The following is a 16,952-nucleotide window of genomic DNA, read 5'->3' as shown; positions in this document are numbered from 1 at the left end:
TCATGCTGATGTCGGAGGGGCTCGCGTGTCTCCGTGGGGGCTGGGGGCTTTGGGAGCAGCTTGGGCCCCAGGCAGGTCCACATCTGGACTCCCACCAACCCCTGGTGGCGACAAGCAGGCGCGTGAGCCGCTGAGCCTCAGCTCTCCGCCTCTGTGGCTGGAGGGGGGCAGCAGGCCTGTAGGCCGGGCCGCGCCAGGAGGCTGGCGCGCAGCTCTTGGTGCCTGGGTGGACCCTCTGGGCCTCAGTTTCCCAGGAACAGTGCCAGTCTTCCCCATGCCGCCCTGTCCTTGGGCAGCCTCCCGTGGAGGCCGGTGGGCAGGCAGCGGGGTCGGCGTGGGTGCAGGCTGGCCTGCCCGGCTCCTGGGTCTCCCCTTGCAGCCCCTCGTGTTCCTCTCCCTCCCCCGGGAGGCCTGAGCGCCCCGATCCTCACCAGCTTCCATCCCTGCCCCAGGCAGCCTCGGGGTCACTTGGGGTACGGAGGCTCCTGGGCCACTCGTGGCTCCTGCCCCAGTGCCCTCCACGTACATCATACCAAAGAGCACTTCGTGCCTCTCAGAGCCAGCATGGCTGGGGCTTTGCCCGCCCCCAGGGCCTTTGCACCTACTGGGCCCAATGCCTGGATCCCCCAGGGCCTGCTCCAGTCCATGAGCCACTGGATCCACCGGGGCCTGGGGGTCACGTGCTCCGTCCTGACCCCATACGAGGTCAGCTGACGTCTGCTGCTTGTCTTGTGCCATCACAGGGCCGGCGCCTGACCCCCGGGGGCCCCCTAGGCTCCTGCAGCGTCCTTGAGGTTCACCTGAAGGAAGGGGAAGCGCCCCACCCTGTGGCAGAGTGTCCCCCGCTCTCAGGAGGGAGGGGCTGCTCTCCTTATCAGTCCTCCCTGCCCTGGGAATGTCTTGTGTAACCGGGTACGGGCCACCGGGCCATGTGAGGCCTTGGCAGGCCCCGGGCTGTGCGGGACCAGCGGGCTGGGGGAGCCGTGGACCCGGCCAAAGTCAGTGCTGGGCAGTACAGGCCCCGCCTCCACTGCCTCAGAGTCCCCTGCGGTGCGGGGGAGGGTATCACCCCCCCATGCCAGTTCTGGGACCCCACTTTCCACATTAAAAGTCACCCCCACCCAAGGGGACCACGGTGGTGCCTGCCGGGGTGAGCTGGGCAGGCACACTGGACCCACCGGGCACAGGCCCGGGATGCACACACAGGAGGCCAGGTGTTGCCAAGAACACCAGGCCAAAGCCAGAGCCCTGCCAACGCCGCTGGCACCACCCATGGAGACAACCGGGGCTGGCCTGCTGCCTGACCCCTGCCCCAGTTGGCACTGTCTCCTAAGGGCACCGCCAGTCCTTGTACGAGCTCTGTTTGCACCTTTCTGAGGCCCGGCGGGTGGATGCTGTGCGCCAGGCCTTCTCTCCCCCTCCACTGGGAGTCGGGCCTCAGCGGATTCCCACACACCTCTGTGGCGGGTCCACCCAGAGCCTTCACCAGCCGCCACGGGACCTAACCACCACTGGGAAACTGAGGCAGGAGCTGGAGCTCCTTGCTACTGGTCCTGCAGGGACCTAACAGGAAGCTGGGGTGCAGCATGGGCCCAGCACAAGGGCCTGCGTTCGGGTCCCCGCACTGCCAAAAAGGAGCAGGGATTTGAACCCAGCACAGAGGGTTTCCCCAAGAGGCCTGCCTCTCCCCGCAGACCTGAGCCTGTCGGCTGTGTTCAGGTTGTGGCTTGATGGAGCCAAAACCAGACCCACTAGGGTGTGCTATGTGCCAACCCCAGCGTCTTCCTTCAGGACGGAGGAGGGTGGCGGGGAAGTGAACCCCAGGACGGAGAAATTCAAGAGCTGGGGGCGTCTGCAGTATGATCATAGACGGACCTTGGGGAGCGAGCCTTCTAGCCGGGGTGGTCCACAGCTTGGAGACGCAGCCTTACAGAACACTGGTTCTTTGGGAAAGTGAGATGGATGGATTAAGCCCAGCCTTGCTCCCTCCCGGGATTCTCTGGTTCTGAACTTGATTCCACCTGCCCCAGCCTGTACCTAGAGGAAATACGACCCATTTGTGAGGTTGTCTGCCCAGATGAGTCAGAGCTCTGAGTGGGCCTGGGAACAGCACCTTGGCAGGAGAACATTGTCTCGCTGAGCTTCCTTCCTTCCTTCATGATACTATTGGGCACGGAGCCCCCTCACCCCCCCGCGCCCCCAGCTTCTTGTTTTATTTTCTCTCTTTTTGTGCCAGTCAGTCCTGGAGTTGAACTCAGGGCCTGGGCACCATCCTTAAACTTTTGTGCTCAAGGGTTAGCGCTCTACCACTTGAGCCATAGCTCCGCTTCTGGTTTTTGGTGATTGATCAAAGATTAAAGAGTCTGATAGAAGCTGGACGTTGGTGTCTCAGGCCTGGAATCCCAGCTACTCCAGAGGCTGAGATCTGAGGGTCATGGTTTGAAGCCAGCCTGGGTAGGAAAGACTGTGAGATTGTTGTCTCCAATTAACCACCAGAAAACTAGAAGTGGCACCGTGGCTCACGGTAGTGGAGTGCTAGCCTGGAGCAAAAGAGCAGAGACAGCGCCCAGGTCCTGAGTTCCAACCCCATGACTGACCAAAAAAAGGAAAAGCATCTGATGGACTTTCCTGCCTAGGCTGGCTGCGAACCTCAGTCCTGACCTCAGCCTCCTAGGTAACTGGGATGAAAGGTGTGAGCCATTGGCTCCATTTCTTATTTTCCAAATGAGGAAACTGAGGCTCCCGGTGCCCAGCCCGAGGCCGGCCAGGGCGTGGACAGGTCACCGCTCCTCCACCAAAGAGAAGCCCGCCCAGATTGCGCAACGAAGGCGACCTATGCTGACCGAGGGGTCCTGACCCCCCCCCCCCCCGGCCTTGAGGCGCTGGGGTTAGGTCGCGGCAAAGGCGCCAGGCGGCGAGTTCGCGTCCCGTGTCATCCACAGGCGGACGGCGGGGGAGGCGGGGCGGAGGCTAGTCAACAGTTCTGCGGCGAAGTGCATGCCAGGGTGGGAAGCCCCGTTCCCGCGCCGTGCTCCCGGAGGGAGGGCAGGCTCGGCCCGCCGGGGCCGCCCCGAGCGCCCGCACTGGCCCGGTGCACCTTGCACGCCTGGGCCCCTGCCTTGGGATGCACCGCCTTCGGCTGCTATGACTGGCCAAGCGGCCTGCCCGTCTTAGGCGCTTCAGCCAATCACTGATGCCCTTCAGGCTACGCCCTCAGTCTCCCCCCCTCCCCAGCCTAAGCCCCGCCACTTGCTTCAGTTTCCCTGGAGCCCCGCCCCTGCTCACCAGCGACTGGCTAAGAAGGACGTCCATTTTCCACCAGAACTCCAATCATCGCCAACCTCCAGGTCTTGCCTCCCAAGACCTTGCACCTCGCAGGAACGCAGGGGAGAGCCGCAGCCTTTCCCGGTAACCCCGCCTTTACTCGTCAACGATTGGCTAGCACACACACCCATCTTCCGCTGGCCCGCCAATTTGTTCCGTCTCTATTTCTGATTGGCCAGAGGACGCCCAATCCGAGCGCGGCGTGGGCCCCTCCCTTGGCGCGCGCCGGGGGTGGGGGGCGCGCGAGGCGGGGCTGTGGCGGCTGGAGGCGGCGGCGGCGGCGGCGACGACGCGTCCGGGCAGGTGAGCGGGACGCGAGGGGCGCGGGGCGGCGCGGGCGCCGGGGGCTGCGCCTGTCAGGCCGCGCCGAGGCAGGGTGCGGGGCCTGACGCGGGGCGGCGCGGCGGGGGCGGCGCGGCGGGGCGTGACAGCAGCGGCGCGGGGTCACCGGGGCTCCGGGGCCGCGCGCCCCCTCGGCCTGACACCGCCCCCGGGCCCCCTCGGCCCGGCACCCCGCTCGGGGGACCCAACGACCCCCCACGCCAGACGCGGGGCCCCGCATCCCCGACCGGCCCCTGCCCGCGACACCCCTCGGCTGGCGCTGTGATCCCCCCAAACCCGCGCTCCTGGCCCCGTGACCTCTCACCCCCTCCCGCACCGACCCGCCTCGTGTCCAGGCCGGTGTCCCCCCCACCGTGGGCACCGCCGTCCCCCCTGCTCCTCCCCCCGCTTTCTCCCCGTCCCGGGGTCGGGGGTCTTCTAATAACCCCGTCAGCCCGTCCTCCAGTGCCACCCGGCCTGGATGACAGGTCACCGTGCTCTGCCCCCCCAGGGGGGAAAAAAGCCCACCCCACCTCCCTCTTCATTGCAACGGCAGGTGCCGCAGCTTAAAGTCGTTTCCGGGCCTGAGAATAATCCCCTGGGCCAGAGGAGCAAAATGACCCCCAAGTTAGCATCTGTCCTGGAGCCGCTGGCTGCGGGGGGGGGGGTACAGCCCCCCTCCCCAAGCCTGGCCCCCTCCTCTGGGACTCCCCTGGGCCTCCTCAGTTGTATTTATCTGCCCCACCCCACCACCCAGGCTCTTCAAGTGCAGGGGTGACCGTGAGTGGCCCTGGGGTGATTGGAGGTGACAGATGCACATCTGGGCTGTGTGGCGCGGCCTGACAGGGGTGCACCCCAACCTTGGCCCCTGGGTGACCCGCCAGAGCTCCTTGCCTCACTGAGCAGAGAGCAAGGAAATAGTTCACCAAAGCCGGCCTGCTAAGGTTTCATTCAGCCCCTTAAAGCCACAGGCCAGCCTGGGGCCTGGAAGGTGCTGGGCTTGGTGACTCCTGGAACTTGTGAAGTTCCCTGGTGTGTGATCTGTGTGTGCGTGTGTGCGTGCGTGCCTGCTGGAAGGAGGCCTGTGGCTTTATTGTTGAAAAGCCGTGTTCTGCATTTCCTGCAAAGCTTGCAAAGAGCAGCCTGGCTCCCTCTGCGAAGGGATGGTGCTAGAAGGTTCTTCAGGGTCGTGTCACCTTCAGCTTCTCCTGTGGAAACTGAAGCCACTGGGGTTTCCCATCACTGACTAAAGGTGATCCTCTAAAACATAGAGGCTGGAGTTGGGGTGTGGCTCAGGGCAGAGCATTTGGCTACTACTTTCAGCCATGAAAAACCAACTAGGCTCTGGTGGCTCACACCTGTAATCCCAGTTACTCAAAGAGTCTGAGATCTGAGGATGGAGGGTTCAAAGCCAACTTAGGCAGGGAAGCCCATGAAACTCTTTTTTTTTCCCCTGCCAGTCCTGAGGCCTGAACTCAGGGCTTGGGCGCTCTCTCTCAGCTCTTCGGCTCAAGGCTAGCGCTCTACCACTTGAGCCACAGCATCACTTCTGGCCTTTTCTGCTTATATGGTGCTGAGGAATCAAACCCAGGGCCTCATGCATGCCAAGCAAGCGCTCTACCACTGAGCCACCTTCCCAGCCACCGCCCCCTACCCCCCATGAAATATGTAGTAGAACATGAGCCTCGAGCGAAAAAGCTTAGGGTCAGTGCATGAGCCCTGAGTTCAAGCCCCAGTTCTGGAGCCAGAGAAGACAGTAAGAATAATAATTAGAAGAACATGTGGGTTTGGGCATGAATGTTTGTGTGTAGATGCATATCGGTATGCACTGTGCACACGTGTTCGTGTGTATAGGATATGTGGGTGTAGCATATATATCTAGTCTATATGTTGTTGATTCATACGCAGTTTACAAGTTTACTATTTACACAGTTTCTGTCCACCTTCTCTGTGGATTTGCCCACTGGTCATAATTTTTTTCCAGTCCTGGAGCCTGAACTCAGGGCCTGGGCATTGTCCCTGAGCTGCTTTGTGCTGAAGGCTAGTGCTCTACCACTTGAGCCACAGTGCCACATCTGGCTTTTCTGAGTAGTTTATTGGAGACAAGAGTCTCACAGGACTGGGCACCAGTGGCTCACGCCTGTCATCCTAGCTACTCAGGAGGCTGAGATCTGAGGATCGCAGTTCAAAGCCAGCCTGGCCAAGAAAGTCTGTGAGACTCTTATCTCCAGTGAACCACCAGACAACTGGAGGTGGCGCTGTGGCTCAAGTGGTAGAGTGCTTGTCTTGAGCTGAAGAGCTGAGGAACAGCGCCCAGACCCAGAGTTCAAGCTCCATGACCCCCTCCCCGCCCAACACACACACATACAAAAAAAAGTCTCACAGGAATTTTTCTGCCTTAGCTTCCTGAGTAGCTAGAATTCCAGGCGTGAGCCACCAGCGCCCGGTTCTTCATCATTTCTTTATTTCCTTCCCAAAGTAGTCTATGGTGTGTCTATTTAGTTATTCATTTATTTTACTGGAGCTTGGACCCAGGGCAGGTAAGTCCTCTGCCACTTGAGCCACACCTGCAGTGCATTTTGTTCCTATTTTGTTTTTGACATACCTTTGCCCTGGTTGGCCTCAAACTCAAAAGCTCTTCCTCCTGCCTCAGCTTCCCCAAGTGGCTGGGGCTGGAGGTAGGGCCTGACTCACACCCCACACCTCTGAGGCCACTGCTAGGGCTGGGTTTTGTGCATTGTAACTGCTTGCCTGCCAGACATGCGAGAGACAGGCAGGGAGGGAAGGAGAGAGAGTCTGTGCCAGTACTGGGACTTGAACTCAGGGTCTGAATACCTTTGTCTTATCACTTGAGCCACAGCTCTACTTCCAGCATTTTGCTGGTTAATTGGAGATGAAGAGTCTCATGGACTTCCATGTCTGGGTTGGCTTTGAACCTCTATCCTCATATTTTAGCCTCTTGAGTAGCTAGGACTGTGAGTGTGAGCCACCAGTGCCCAGGAGAGAGAGAGAGAGAGAGAGAGAGAGAGAGAGAGAGAGAGAGAGAGAGAGAGAGAGAGAGCGTGCGGGAGAATTTGATTAAATTACAGTGGAGCTGGCAGGCAGGCACAGAGTCTTGAAGCCTGGCCAGGGAGCTGGCTGGGCTAATTTTTAATATATGTTTATAGCATGAGAAAAGAAAAGTATAAGAGTAAATAACTATGTTGAGAATGAACCCTACAACCTGTGGGGGGGGAATGGGAGGGAAAAACTGGGAGAGAGCAAGGGAATGGGTGACAGTATCAAAGAAGAAATGTCCTTTTAGGCCGGGCGCCAGTGACTCATGCCTGTCATCCTAGCTACTCAGGAGGCTGAGATCTGAGGATTGTGGTTCAAAGCCAGCCCAGCCGGGGCAGGAAAGTCTGTGAGACTTTTATCTCCAATTAAATCACCAAAAAGCCAGAAATGGAGCTGTGGCTCAAGTTCAAGCCCCAGAACTGGCACACACATTAACAAAAAAAAAAGTTAGATCACACCAGGAGCTAATGGCTTGTGCATGTAATCCTAAACTATCAGGGGGCAGAAGCCTGGAAGATCATAGTTCCAGGCCACCCTGGGGGAAAACGTGAGAGACCCCATCTCAACCAATGAGAAGCTGAGTGCGGTAGCGCATGCCTGTCATCTCAGGTACGAGAGACATGTAAATGAGAGAACTGTGGTCTGGGCCAGCCCAGGCAGCGAGACTCCATTAGAAAATTAACTTTTCAAAGCCAGCCCTGTCCCCGGGCTGACCTCCTCCTGTCACTGTCTATTTTTAAAAAGTGCTGTGGACATGTTCTTCCTCCCCAGGCACCTTTTGTGGCCGCGGTCTTAGCTGCCTTGTGCCCCGCGCTCAGACGCCAGGGCTCGGCCGAGTCCTGGCCAGGGGGAGGGGAGGAGAGGGAGGCGGGAGGGAGGCCTCTGTGCTCGCCTTTATTACACTGTATTGGTGTAATCGTCGTCTGTGATTGTGCCTGGTTTTCCAACCTCCCTGGGGTCCAGGACGGGGCTGGGCTCCCGCACCGGCCAAGGCGCTGGGATGTCCCAGGGTGACCAGAGTCCAATCAGCGGAGGGGGATATGGACACGAGGGCCTGCGTGGTGGCAGCCCGCAAGCCAGAGAAGGCCTGGAAGGCCCAGCCCTGGCCATGCCTGCAGGCACGGCGGGCGCAGGAGCAAGTCCTTGGGCCGAAGGGCAGTGCCCCCCGCAGTGAGCGTGGGGGGGACTTGTGTTTTGGTTTGGAGCAGGGTTTGGTTTGAGCACGCCTTTAGTAGGTCTTTTTTCTTTTTCTTTTTCTTTTGTCGGTCGTGGGGCTTGAACTCTGGGCCTGGGCGCTGTCCCTCAGCTCTTCAGCTCAAGGCGAGCGCTCTACCACTTGAGCCACAGCAACACTTCCGGTTTTCTGATGGTTTATTGGAGATAGGAGTCGCACGGTCTTTCCTGCCTGGGCTGGCTTTGAACTCGCAATCCTCAGATCTCAGCCTCCTGAGTAGCTAGGATTACAGGCGTGAGCCACCAGCGCCCAGCTTTAGCAGGCTTGTTAGAGATGGGGACTCAGGCTGTTCTGCCAGGTTCCAACCTCAATCCTCCAGGCCTCAGCCTCCCGAGGAGTTGGCGTTGCAGTCATGAGCCTCCTGGCCTGAGCTCCACAGCACCCATTGCTGGCTTGCAAATCCCCAGCCCAGGAAGGCAGTGACAGATGGGAAACTGAGGGAGAGCGAGGCTTGGTGACAGCCCAGCCTCCCTGAGGCCTGGGCATGCTTCCATTTGGGAGGGGAGGCAGGTGGCTGGAGAGGGGCCTTGTGCAGGGACAGGTGTCTGGGGATCAGTGTGTGCAGGGGGTGGGGGGGTTGAGGCCTGTCATTGAAGCTAACCTTGGGACAGGTGAAGCTGCAGCTTTGGGGAAGGGCTTTGAAGGATGTGGAGGAGTTTGCCAGCATGAGAGTACAAAGGAAGCAGAAGTTGGCATGTTCGGGGAGTTTGCCTGTCCACCTGGCAAGTAACTGGTGACATGTGCCGAGGTGCACAGCACCTTAGCCCAGAGCAAGTACAGGCTTTGGGGCGAGGGCTGGACACCCAGCGGGGGGGCTGCTCCCCAGCCCCCAGGAGCCCAGCTGCCCGCATCTGCCCTCAGAGACCACCGCAGGCCGACCCCAGGCTGGTCAGAAAGACACCACAGAGGGGAAGAGGGGGCCAGGCGCTAGTCCGCACGCCTGCAAGCCCAGCTACTCCCGAGGCTGAGAGCTGAGGATCGCGATTTGAAGCCAGCCTGGGTGGGAAAGGCCGGGGACTCTTATCTCCAAGGGAAGTAGAGCTGTGGTTCAAGTGGTAGAGCACCAGCCTTGAGTGAAAATGCTCAGAAACAGTGCCAGGCCCTGAGTTCAAGCTTTAGGACTAGCACAGAAAGGGAAAGGAATACACAGGTAGAATTCCTGCCCAACCCACCCGCCCGCCCACCTGCCTGCCCACCTGTCTGTCTGTCTGTCTGTCTGTCTGCCTGCCTGCCTGCCTGCCTGCCTGCCTGCCTGTCTGCCTGTCTGTCTGTCTGCCTGCCTGCCTTCACAGAGGCCACCCATCCGTCAGGGTAAACACCTGGTTCTTCGCCCCAAGTTAATTCCTGCCAACTAGCAAATTGAACAGCTTTTATCTCGGGCAGAGGCTGGCCATGGCTCCTGATTAGCACAATTACAGTGGACACAGTGTCACTGATCGTGGCTGTCCCTCCCTGTGTCCCACGGGGACCCCCTGCGCCCTTGCAGGGAGGCCTGGGCGTGGGTGCAGTGCCCGCCCGGCCAGCTCCGCGGCCGCCCAGAGCGACCATGCTGCTGGTCACTTTTCCCTGGGCTGGGTGCAGGGGTCCATGCGTGTAATCCTAGCTTGTGGGAAGTGTAAGCAGGAGGAATGAAGCGCTGGTTGGCCTGGGCAAAAAGTGAGACCCTATCTCAAAAATAAAGGTCTGTCTGGGAGCCAGTGGCTCACGCCTGTCATCCTACCTCCTCCGCAAAGTCCGGAGACTCCTATCTCCAATGAGCCACCTAAAAACCAGAAATGGAGCTGCAGCTCAACGTGGCAGAGTGCTAGCTTCAAGCCAAACGGCTCAGGGATAGCACCCAGGCCCTGAGTTCAAGCCCCACGACACGCAAAAGTAAACAGTCCAGGCGACATGATTCAGTGGCAGAGCGCCTGCTCAGCAAGCGTGAGGTCCTCATCCCAGCCCTGGTGATGCACACGAAAATAACGCTTTTAAGGGATGAGGGAGGCTTTGTCCCGGGGGGGGGGGGGGTAGGTGCGTGGGGCGGCACTGGGGGCCTGGGGGCACCAGGCCCCGCCTCCACTCATGAACCCCGTGTCCCCCAGGACCGAGTCTCCGGCCGACGGAGCAGGCCTGGGATGGGTAGTGGCGTGAAGGAGGGCTCAGTGCGCCCGCCTGAGGATGCCGAAGCGGCCCGGCCCGCGCCCGTCTCGACCTCCAAGGCAAGTAGCCCCCCCACCCCCCGCACCCCTCCTCCACTGCCTGAGCGCAAGATGGTCCCAGGGTTGGAGGCGTGGTTCAGGTGGTGGAGCACCAGCCAGTGAGTCAAAATGTCAGATATGGAGTTCGAGTCCCGGGTTCAAGGCCACCCATCGCAACCAGTAAGAAGCGCAATGGTACCTCCACCTACAGTCCCAGCATGCTTCCCACAAGGGAAGATTACAGTCTGAAGCTGCCTGGGCCAGACCACAAGACCCTCTCTGTAAAACAACGGAGGCAAAACAGGGCTGGCAGCACGCATGGCTCATGTGGTAGAGCTCCCTTAGCAAGTGTGAAGTCCTGAGTTCAAATCCTAGCACCAGAATAAAAGTCCTGCTGGTGATGTGGGTTACCGCATGGGTGAAGCCAGCCAAACACTGCGGTGGGGGGTAGAGGCCCGAGGCCCAAGGCCCAGCCTCCACCTTGCAGACACCAGACAGCCCGGGCCGTGCCACAGACCCTGTCAAAAGCAAATAAAACATGATCCAGCAAAGGGAGGCAGGCAGCCCTCCCCCAGGGCGTGGCCAGCGCCTGCTCTCAAAGTCCACTGCCCTTTCCCCCAGCGAGCGCCACACGGCAGGCGCCGGGTGCCAGCCGAGGCCCCCGCGGGCCCCAGGCAGGGGGTGGCCGAGCGGCCTCTCAGCCACAGAGCTGCAGGGCAGACCCGCACGGAGCGCAGCGGGGGCCACGCTGCCAAGTCACTTTTTCTCCTGGCAAGAAGCTAAGCACTAGGCTGGGAAGGCGGCTCAGCGGTAGAGCGCTCGCCCAGGACGCATGAAGCCCTGGGTTCCTCTGAACCACATACACAGAAAAAGCCCGAAGGGGCGCTGTGGCTCAAGTGGTAGAGCGCTAGCCTTGAGCAAAAGAAGCTCAGGGACGGTGCCCAGGCCCTGAGTTCAAGCCCCAGGACTGGCAAAAAAAAAAAAAAAAAAAAAAAGCATGGGGCTGGGCAGGGCAGTGCACATTTGTAATCCCAGCAGGTGGGAGGATCACACGTCCCAGAGCTGCATCAGGTGCACGGGGCAAGCGTCCAGTTGTAGGAACGAGGTCAGGCCTTGGACGCCACCTTCACCCCGACTCTCACTGCGTGGGGGTCCCTGCGTGGTGGGGTCTCCCTGCCCAGGCTGCAGGGCCTCTGCCCCCTGCACCGCGGGAGGACAAAGGATGTGCCTTTGCCTTCGCCCCATGACCCAGTCTGTGCTCTGTTACAGAGAGACCCCCGGCAAGTGCTCAGCTCCCTGCTGTCGGGGGCCCTTGCTGGAGCTCTTGCCAAGACCGCGGTAGCTCCCCTGGACCGAACCAAAATCATCTTCCAAGGTACGCGCCCCCTCACCGTCCCCTGCCGCTGCCCGCCAGGCAGCACCCCGCCTCCCCGCCCGCACGGGCGAAAGCTGATTCACCCCAACCACGGCTGGCCATGGTAGGAGGGAAGGCCGCTCGATGCGCTGTGCTTCCTAGCACACACACAAAGTTGCACTGTGGCTCAAGGGGTAGAGCGCTGGCCTTGAGCACACACAGCCCAGAGACAGTGCCCAGCCCTGAGTTCAAGCCCCAGGACTGGAAAAAAAAAAAGTGGGAAGGGTGCTGGTCCTCACCCGTCATCCCAGCTGCTCAGTGGCTGAGTCTGAGGATTGTGGTTTGAGGCCAGCCTGGCCAGAGACTCTTTTTGTTTTTGTTTTGTTTTTGTCAGTCTTGGGCCTTGAACTCTGGGCCTGGGCGCTGACCCTCAACTCTTCAGCTCAAGGCTAGCGCTCTACTACTTGAGCCACAGCACCACTTCCAGCCTTTTCTGCTTATGTGGTGCTGAGGAATTGAACCCAGGGCCTCATGCATGCAAGACAAGTGCTCTACCACTGAGCCACCTTCCCGGCTCCTCAATTTTTTAAAATTGTTTTGTTTATAAAGATTCTAAGCAAAGACACCAACGGGTAGACCGTGTGGTCTCTCAGAGTGCCCACTTTTTTTCTTCTTCTTCTTTTTTTTTTTTTTTTGTCAGTCGTGGGTCTTGAACTCTAGGCCTGGGTGCTGTCCCTCAGCTCTTCAGCTCAAGGCCAGCGCTCTATCACTTGTGCCACAGCGCCACTTCTGGCTTTTTCTGCTTATGTGGTGCTGAGGAATTGAACCCTGGGCCCCATGTATGGGAGGCAAACGCTCTACCACTGAGCCACCTTCCCAGCCCTCCATTAGACTCATCTCAAATGAACCAGCAAAAAGCTGGAGGTAGAACTGGGCTGTAGTGGTAGAACACTAGCCTTGAACAAAATAGCTCACAGACAGAGCCCAGGACCTGAGCTGGAGCCCCAGCAACAACATGTGTGTGTGTGTGTGTGTGTGTGTGTGTGTGCGCGCGCGCGCGCACGCGCACGTACATGCACAGGCGCACATCCACACCCACACACATGCACACACACTCTCAAATCCAGGCCTGGTGTCTGTGTGATTGTAGTGGCACTTGGGGACTGGAGGCCCCAGAGTTCAAGGGCAGCGTAGCCTAGGTACACACGTATGTACTTACACACACACACACACACACACACGCACACACACAGTCTTTGAAATCCACTTAAAAGCTGGAGTTGCTTCCTGAGGCTCTCACAGGTGCACACAAAGCAGGCTGTCGGGGCTGGCCGCACCGAGAGGGTGGGCCGGTCCTCCGACCCCTGTCCTGTTTGCCTTGTTAACCCCCACACACACATGCAAAAACCCCATTTCCACACACGGCCCCCTTCCCTGGGCCGAGACCTCCCGGGGACACAGTGCCCCCCAGACAGACCCCTGTCCTCCCGAGCTGACCCGCCACAGGCTGCGCCCCCGATCCCCCCGAGCCCCCGCCGGCCTCCGCCTTGAGCCGGCGCTGCGCTCACAGAGCGGAGCCTCAGTTTCTCTTCCGTCGAGCGCGGCGCTGGCGCGGGCTGCAGGCAGGCATCTGGCGGAGGCCTGCGGGCCCCGGTGTCTCCCGGGCAGCGGCGGGGGCGCGGGCTGCAGGCAGGCATCTGGCGGAGGCCTGCGGGCCCCGGTGTCTCCCGGGCAGCGGCGGGGGCGCGGGCACGGGCCCAGCTCCGCCCGGGCCGCCCCGGCCTCTCAGGGTCTCTTGTTTTTTTTTTTTTCCAGTGTCTTCTAAAAAGTTTTCTGCCAAGGTGAGCTCCCGGGCTGCGCGAGGGCTTCGTCCTCCGGGGACCAGGCCCTGCCCTGCCCACCCCGACGGTGGGCGACTTCGGGGGGCGCCCCACCTTGACAGCGCCCGGAGCGGGGCCGCGGGGCGCCCCGGGGCAGCCGCCCGCCGGCCGGCCTGGGCCCACCGCGCTGACCCCTGCTCCCGCAGGAGGCCTTCCGGCTCCTCTACTTCACCTACCTCAACGAGGGCTTCCTCAGCCTGTGGCGCGGGAACTCGGCCACCATGGTCCGCGTGGTGCCCTACGCCGCCATCCAGTTCAGCGCGCACGAGGAGTACAAGCGCGTCCTGGGCCGCTACTACGGCTTCCGGGGAGAGTGAGTCCCGCGGAGCCCCGCCCCGCGTGCTGGCCCCGCCCACACAGCGCCAGGCCCTGAACGCCGGCCCCGCCCCCTGACACATAGGCCCCGCCCAGGCCCTGGCCCTAAGTGCCCCGCCCTCAAACTATCCAAGTCTTCACCGGCCACGCCGCCTGACACAAAGGCTCAGCAAGGCCCCGCCCCTGACACAGGCCCCTCCCCTACTAAAGTGCCACGCCCCCTGACACATAGGCCCCGCCCAGGCCCTGGCCCTACTAAAGTGCCACGCCCTCGACCTATCCAGGCCCTGAACACCGGCCCCGCCTCCTGACACATAGACCCCGCCCTCAAACTATCCATGTCTTGAACGCCAGCCACGCCCCCTGACACATAGGCCCAGCCTAGGCCCCGCCCCTGCTAAAGTGCCCCGCCCTCAAATCCAGGTCTTTTTTTTTTTTTTTTTTTGGGTCCGGTCATGGGCATGCCCCCTGAGGCCCAGCCCAGGCCCAGCTACTGACACAGGCCCTGCTCCAGAATTGAGCGCGCCCTGACACACCCCGCCCCCTGCCACAGGACCCCACCCCCAATTGACCATGCCCTGAACACACCCCGCCCCTGACACAGAGGCCCCTTTCCTGACAGACCCCGCCCCCAATTGACCATGTCCTGAACAAGGCTCCGCCCCCGCTAAAATGCCCCGCCCTCAAACCATCAGGCCCTGAAGACCAGCCACGCCCCCTGACACAAGGCTACGTCCACAAAGGCAAACACGCCCGCAGGCCTCTCCCCTAACATTAACAGAGGGGCTGCTACCTCCAAGCTCTCTAAGCATGAGCTCTGCTCCAAATTCAGACCCCTATCTCTAAGCAGGAGTCGCAAGCCCAAGCGCAGGCCACGCCCTCTAGTCACATGCCCCGCCCCAAATGCTGACCCCGACCTCTAAACAGGTTCCCCAGCGGTGCCCCCAAACACTGACCAGGCCCTGGACGCAGGGCCCGCCCCTCTAAGGCCCCGCCCTCTTAATTGGCCCCGCCCAGACCCCGGCTTCTGGGTCTCGGCCCCGCCCCTCCCGGCTGTGTCTCTGACCCCCTTGTCCGGTTCTGTCTTCCCACCGTCCTTTTCCCCGGGTCGGCCTCGCGCCCGGCGCCCCTCCTCCAGAGCCCGGCTGGCGGGGTGCCGGCCGCTGCGCCCCCGGAGCTCCCGGCCCACACACCTCAGGGCACAGAGGGAAGGGCCTCGGCACCCACGGAGCCCCTCCCCTCAGCGGGGGAGGGCCGGCCTGGTGGGCCGGGCCCGGGCCGGGCTGAGCCGCTCCTGTCTCCCTGTGCGCCCGCAGGGCGCTGCCCCCGGGGCCCCGCCTCCTGGCCGGCGCGCTGGCCGGCACCACTGCCGCCTCCCTCACCTACCCGCTGGACCTGGTGCGGGCCCGGATGGCCGTGACCCCGAAGGAGATGTGAGTCCTGCCGCCGGGCCGGCCGGGCCTGCGGCTGGGGGCTGGGCGACATCCTGCGGGGCGCTTACCCTCCGCCCGGGGGTGGGCGAGCCCGGGGCCCCGCACCCCAAAACAGACACGTGCGGGAATGCGTCCAGGGCGGACACAACAGAGGGCCCGGAGCAGGGCCACGGGGTTCTGGTCTTAAAAGAAGGGCCGCGGACCCCCACCCAGCGGCGGTGGCGCCCTGGGGCCCTCCCCCACCCAGCCGCCCCCTCCCCCACCCAGCGGGGCGCGCCCGAGCTGAGCCCCCCCACCCAGGTACAGCAACATCTTCCACGTGTTCATCCGCATCTCGCGGGAGGAGGGGCTGAAGACCCTCTACCACGGCTTCACGCCCACCCTGCTGGGCGTCATCCCCTACGCCGGGCTCAGCTTCTTCACCTACGAGACGCTCAAGAGCCTGCACAGAGGTGAGGGGGGTTGCGCAGGAGTAGGGGGAGCGCGCAGGGGTGAGGAGGGGCGCGCAGGGATAAGGAGGCACACCCAGGGGTGGAGGGCGCTCAGGGGTAAGGAGGTGCACGCGGGGGCGGGGGAGCGCGCAGGGGTGAGGGGGCGCGCAGGGGTGAGGGGGCGCGCAGGGGTGAGGGGGCGCGCAGGGGTGAGGGGGCGCGAACAGGGGTGAGGGGGCGCGAACAGGGGTGAGGGGCGCGCAGGGGTGAGGGGCGCGCATAGGGGTGAGGGGGCGCGCAGGGGTGAGGGGGCGCGCAGGAGCGCATGCGTGGCAGAGGCGCGGGGCGCCGGGCGGCCGAGCTGGGCGTGCGGCCCCGCGCGCTCTCTCACGCCGCCCCGCCGCCCGCAGAGTACAGCGGCGGGCGGCAGCCCTACCCCTTCGAGCGCATGGTGTTCGGCGCCTGCGCGGGCCTCATCGGGCAGTCGGCCTCCTACCCGCTGGACGTGGTCCGGCGGCGCATGCAGACGGCGGGCGTCACGGGCCACCCGCGCGCCTCCATCCTGGGCACGCTGCGCAGCATCGTGCGCGAGGAGGGCGCCGTGCGCGGCCTGTACAAGGGCCTGAGCATGAACTGGCTCAAGGGCCCCATCGCCGTGGGCATCAGCTTCACCACCTTCGACCTCATGCAGATCCTGCTGCGGCACCTGCAGAGCTAGGCCCTTGCCCGGCCCGGCCGTCTCTGCCCCGGCCGACGCCCTCCAAGTGCAATGTCGGACTCGGAGCCTTAGCCGGGCGCCGCGCCCGCCCCGGCCCGCCCCGCGCTCGGCGCCCCCCGAAGGCCGGGACGGTCAGCGGCGCTCCGCACCCGGGCCTCCGCGCGAGTCCAGCCCCCCCCGCCGTGCGCCTGCGCAGGAGCCTGCGCTTCTCCGTGCCCACCGTGTCCTGGGCCAGGCGGGCGGGCCGCAGCCACGCCCTGCCCGGGGTGGGGGGCCGCGGCCTTCCCCACCGAACCCCAGGCCGCGCCTTGTTGGCTGGGAGGGGCGGTCCTTCCCGCTGGCCCCGCCCAGCGCCCCTCGAGGCGCCGAGGCCCCGCGCGGAGGGAGGGGGGGGGCCGCCGGTCCTTTCTCCACGCAACCCTAACATTCCCTGGGTCCCGGGCACCCCGTGTCCGCGGCCCCTGCCCGGGACAAGAATTTCCAGCTCGGCAGCCGCGCTGGGTTTCCGGAGGTCCCGGGCGCGCGGGAGGGCCCGCATGGGACGGGTGCGTGGGGGGGCGGGGCTGGCCGGCGGGGCGCCCCACTCGCCGCCTGCGGCCCGGCGCGGAGTATATTTTCATGCCATGACGACACTTTGTTTATACATAACGTTTATATATTTTAAAGATTTGTGCCAAGATTATATTTAATAAAAACGAAAGCGAC

The 16,952-nt window shown here is 62.6% G+C and overlaps 1 protein-coding gene across 6 annotated transcripts; it reads left to right on the top strand.

Moving 5' to 3' along the window:
* The first annotated feature begins 3,563 nt into the window (after window positions 1-3,563).
* Slc25a42 (solute carrier family 25 member 42) lies at window positions 3,564-16,951 on the top strand. 6 transcript variants are annotated; one of them, XM_070008546.1, is made up of 8 exons: window positions 3,564-3,627; window positions 10,021-10,137; window positions 11,386-11,491; window positions 13,286-13,311; window positions 13,497-13,663; window positions 14,982-15,098; window positions 15,399-15,550; window positions 15,940-16,951. In XM_070008546.1, exons 2-8 carry the CDS (start codon window positions 10,054-10,056, stop codon window positions 16,245-16,247), a joined length of 960 nt encoding a protein of 319 aa, XP_069864647.1. In that variant the 5' UTR covers window positions 3,564-3,627; window positions 10,021-10,053; the 3' UTR covers window positions 16,248-16,951. The 6 variants fall into 6 exon arrangements, with proteins under 6 accessions (XP_069864647.1, XP_069864650.1, XP_069864651.1 ...); XM_070008549.1 differs by lacking the exon at window positions 3,564-3,627 and adding an exon at window positions 4,780-4,897; XM_070008550.1 differs by lacking the exon at window positions 3,564-3,627 and adding an exon at window positions 5,799-7,311.
* The last annotated feature ends 1 nt before the right edge of the window (window position 16,952 follows it).

The sequence above is a fragment of the Dipodomys merriami genome, unplaced genomic scaffold (genome assembly GCF_024711535.1).
Source record: "Dipodomys merriami isolate MVZ:Mamm:240054 unplaced genomic scaffold, mDipMer1.0.p SCAF_70, whole genome shotgun sequence".
In the NCBI taxonomy this organism is placed as follows: Eukaryota; Metazoa; Chordata; class Mammalia; order Rodentia; family Heteromyidae; genus Dipodomys; species Dipodomys merriami.
Note: the sequence above shows the minus strand (reverse complement) of the source record. Positions and strands in the feature narration are given on the sequence as shown.

What these genes read in the sequence shown, in the direction of transcription:
- Slc25a42 (XM_070008544.1), top strand. Translation starts at nt 9,827, where the DNA reads ATGATTCAGTGGCAGAGCGCCTGCTCAGCAAGC. An exon ending in GCCGTGACCCCGAAGGAGAT is followed by an intron (nt 15,099 to 15,398) that starts GTGAGTCCTGCC and finishes CCCCCCACCCAG; the next exon opens with GTACAGCAACATCTTCCACG. An exon ending in GCTCAAGAGCCTGCACAGAG is followed by an intron (nt 15,551 to 15,939) that starts GTGAGGGGGGTT and finishes CGCCGCCCGCAG; the next exon opens with AGTACAGCGGCGGGCGGCAG.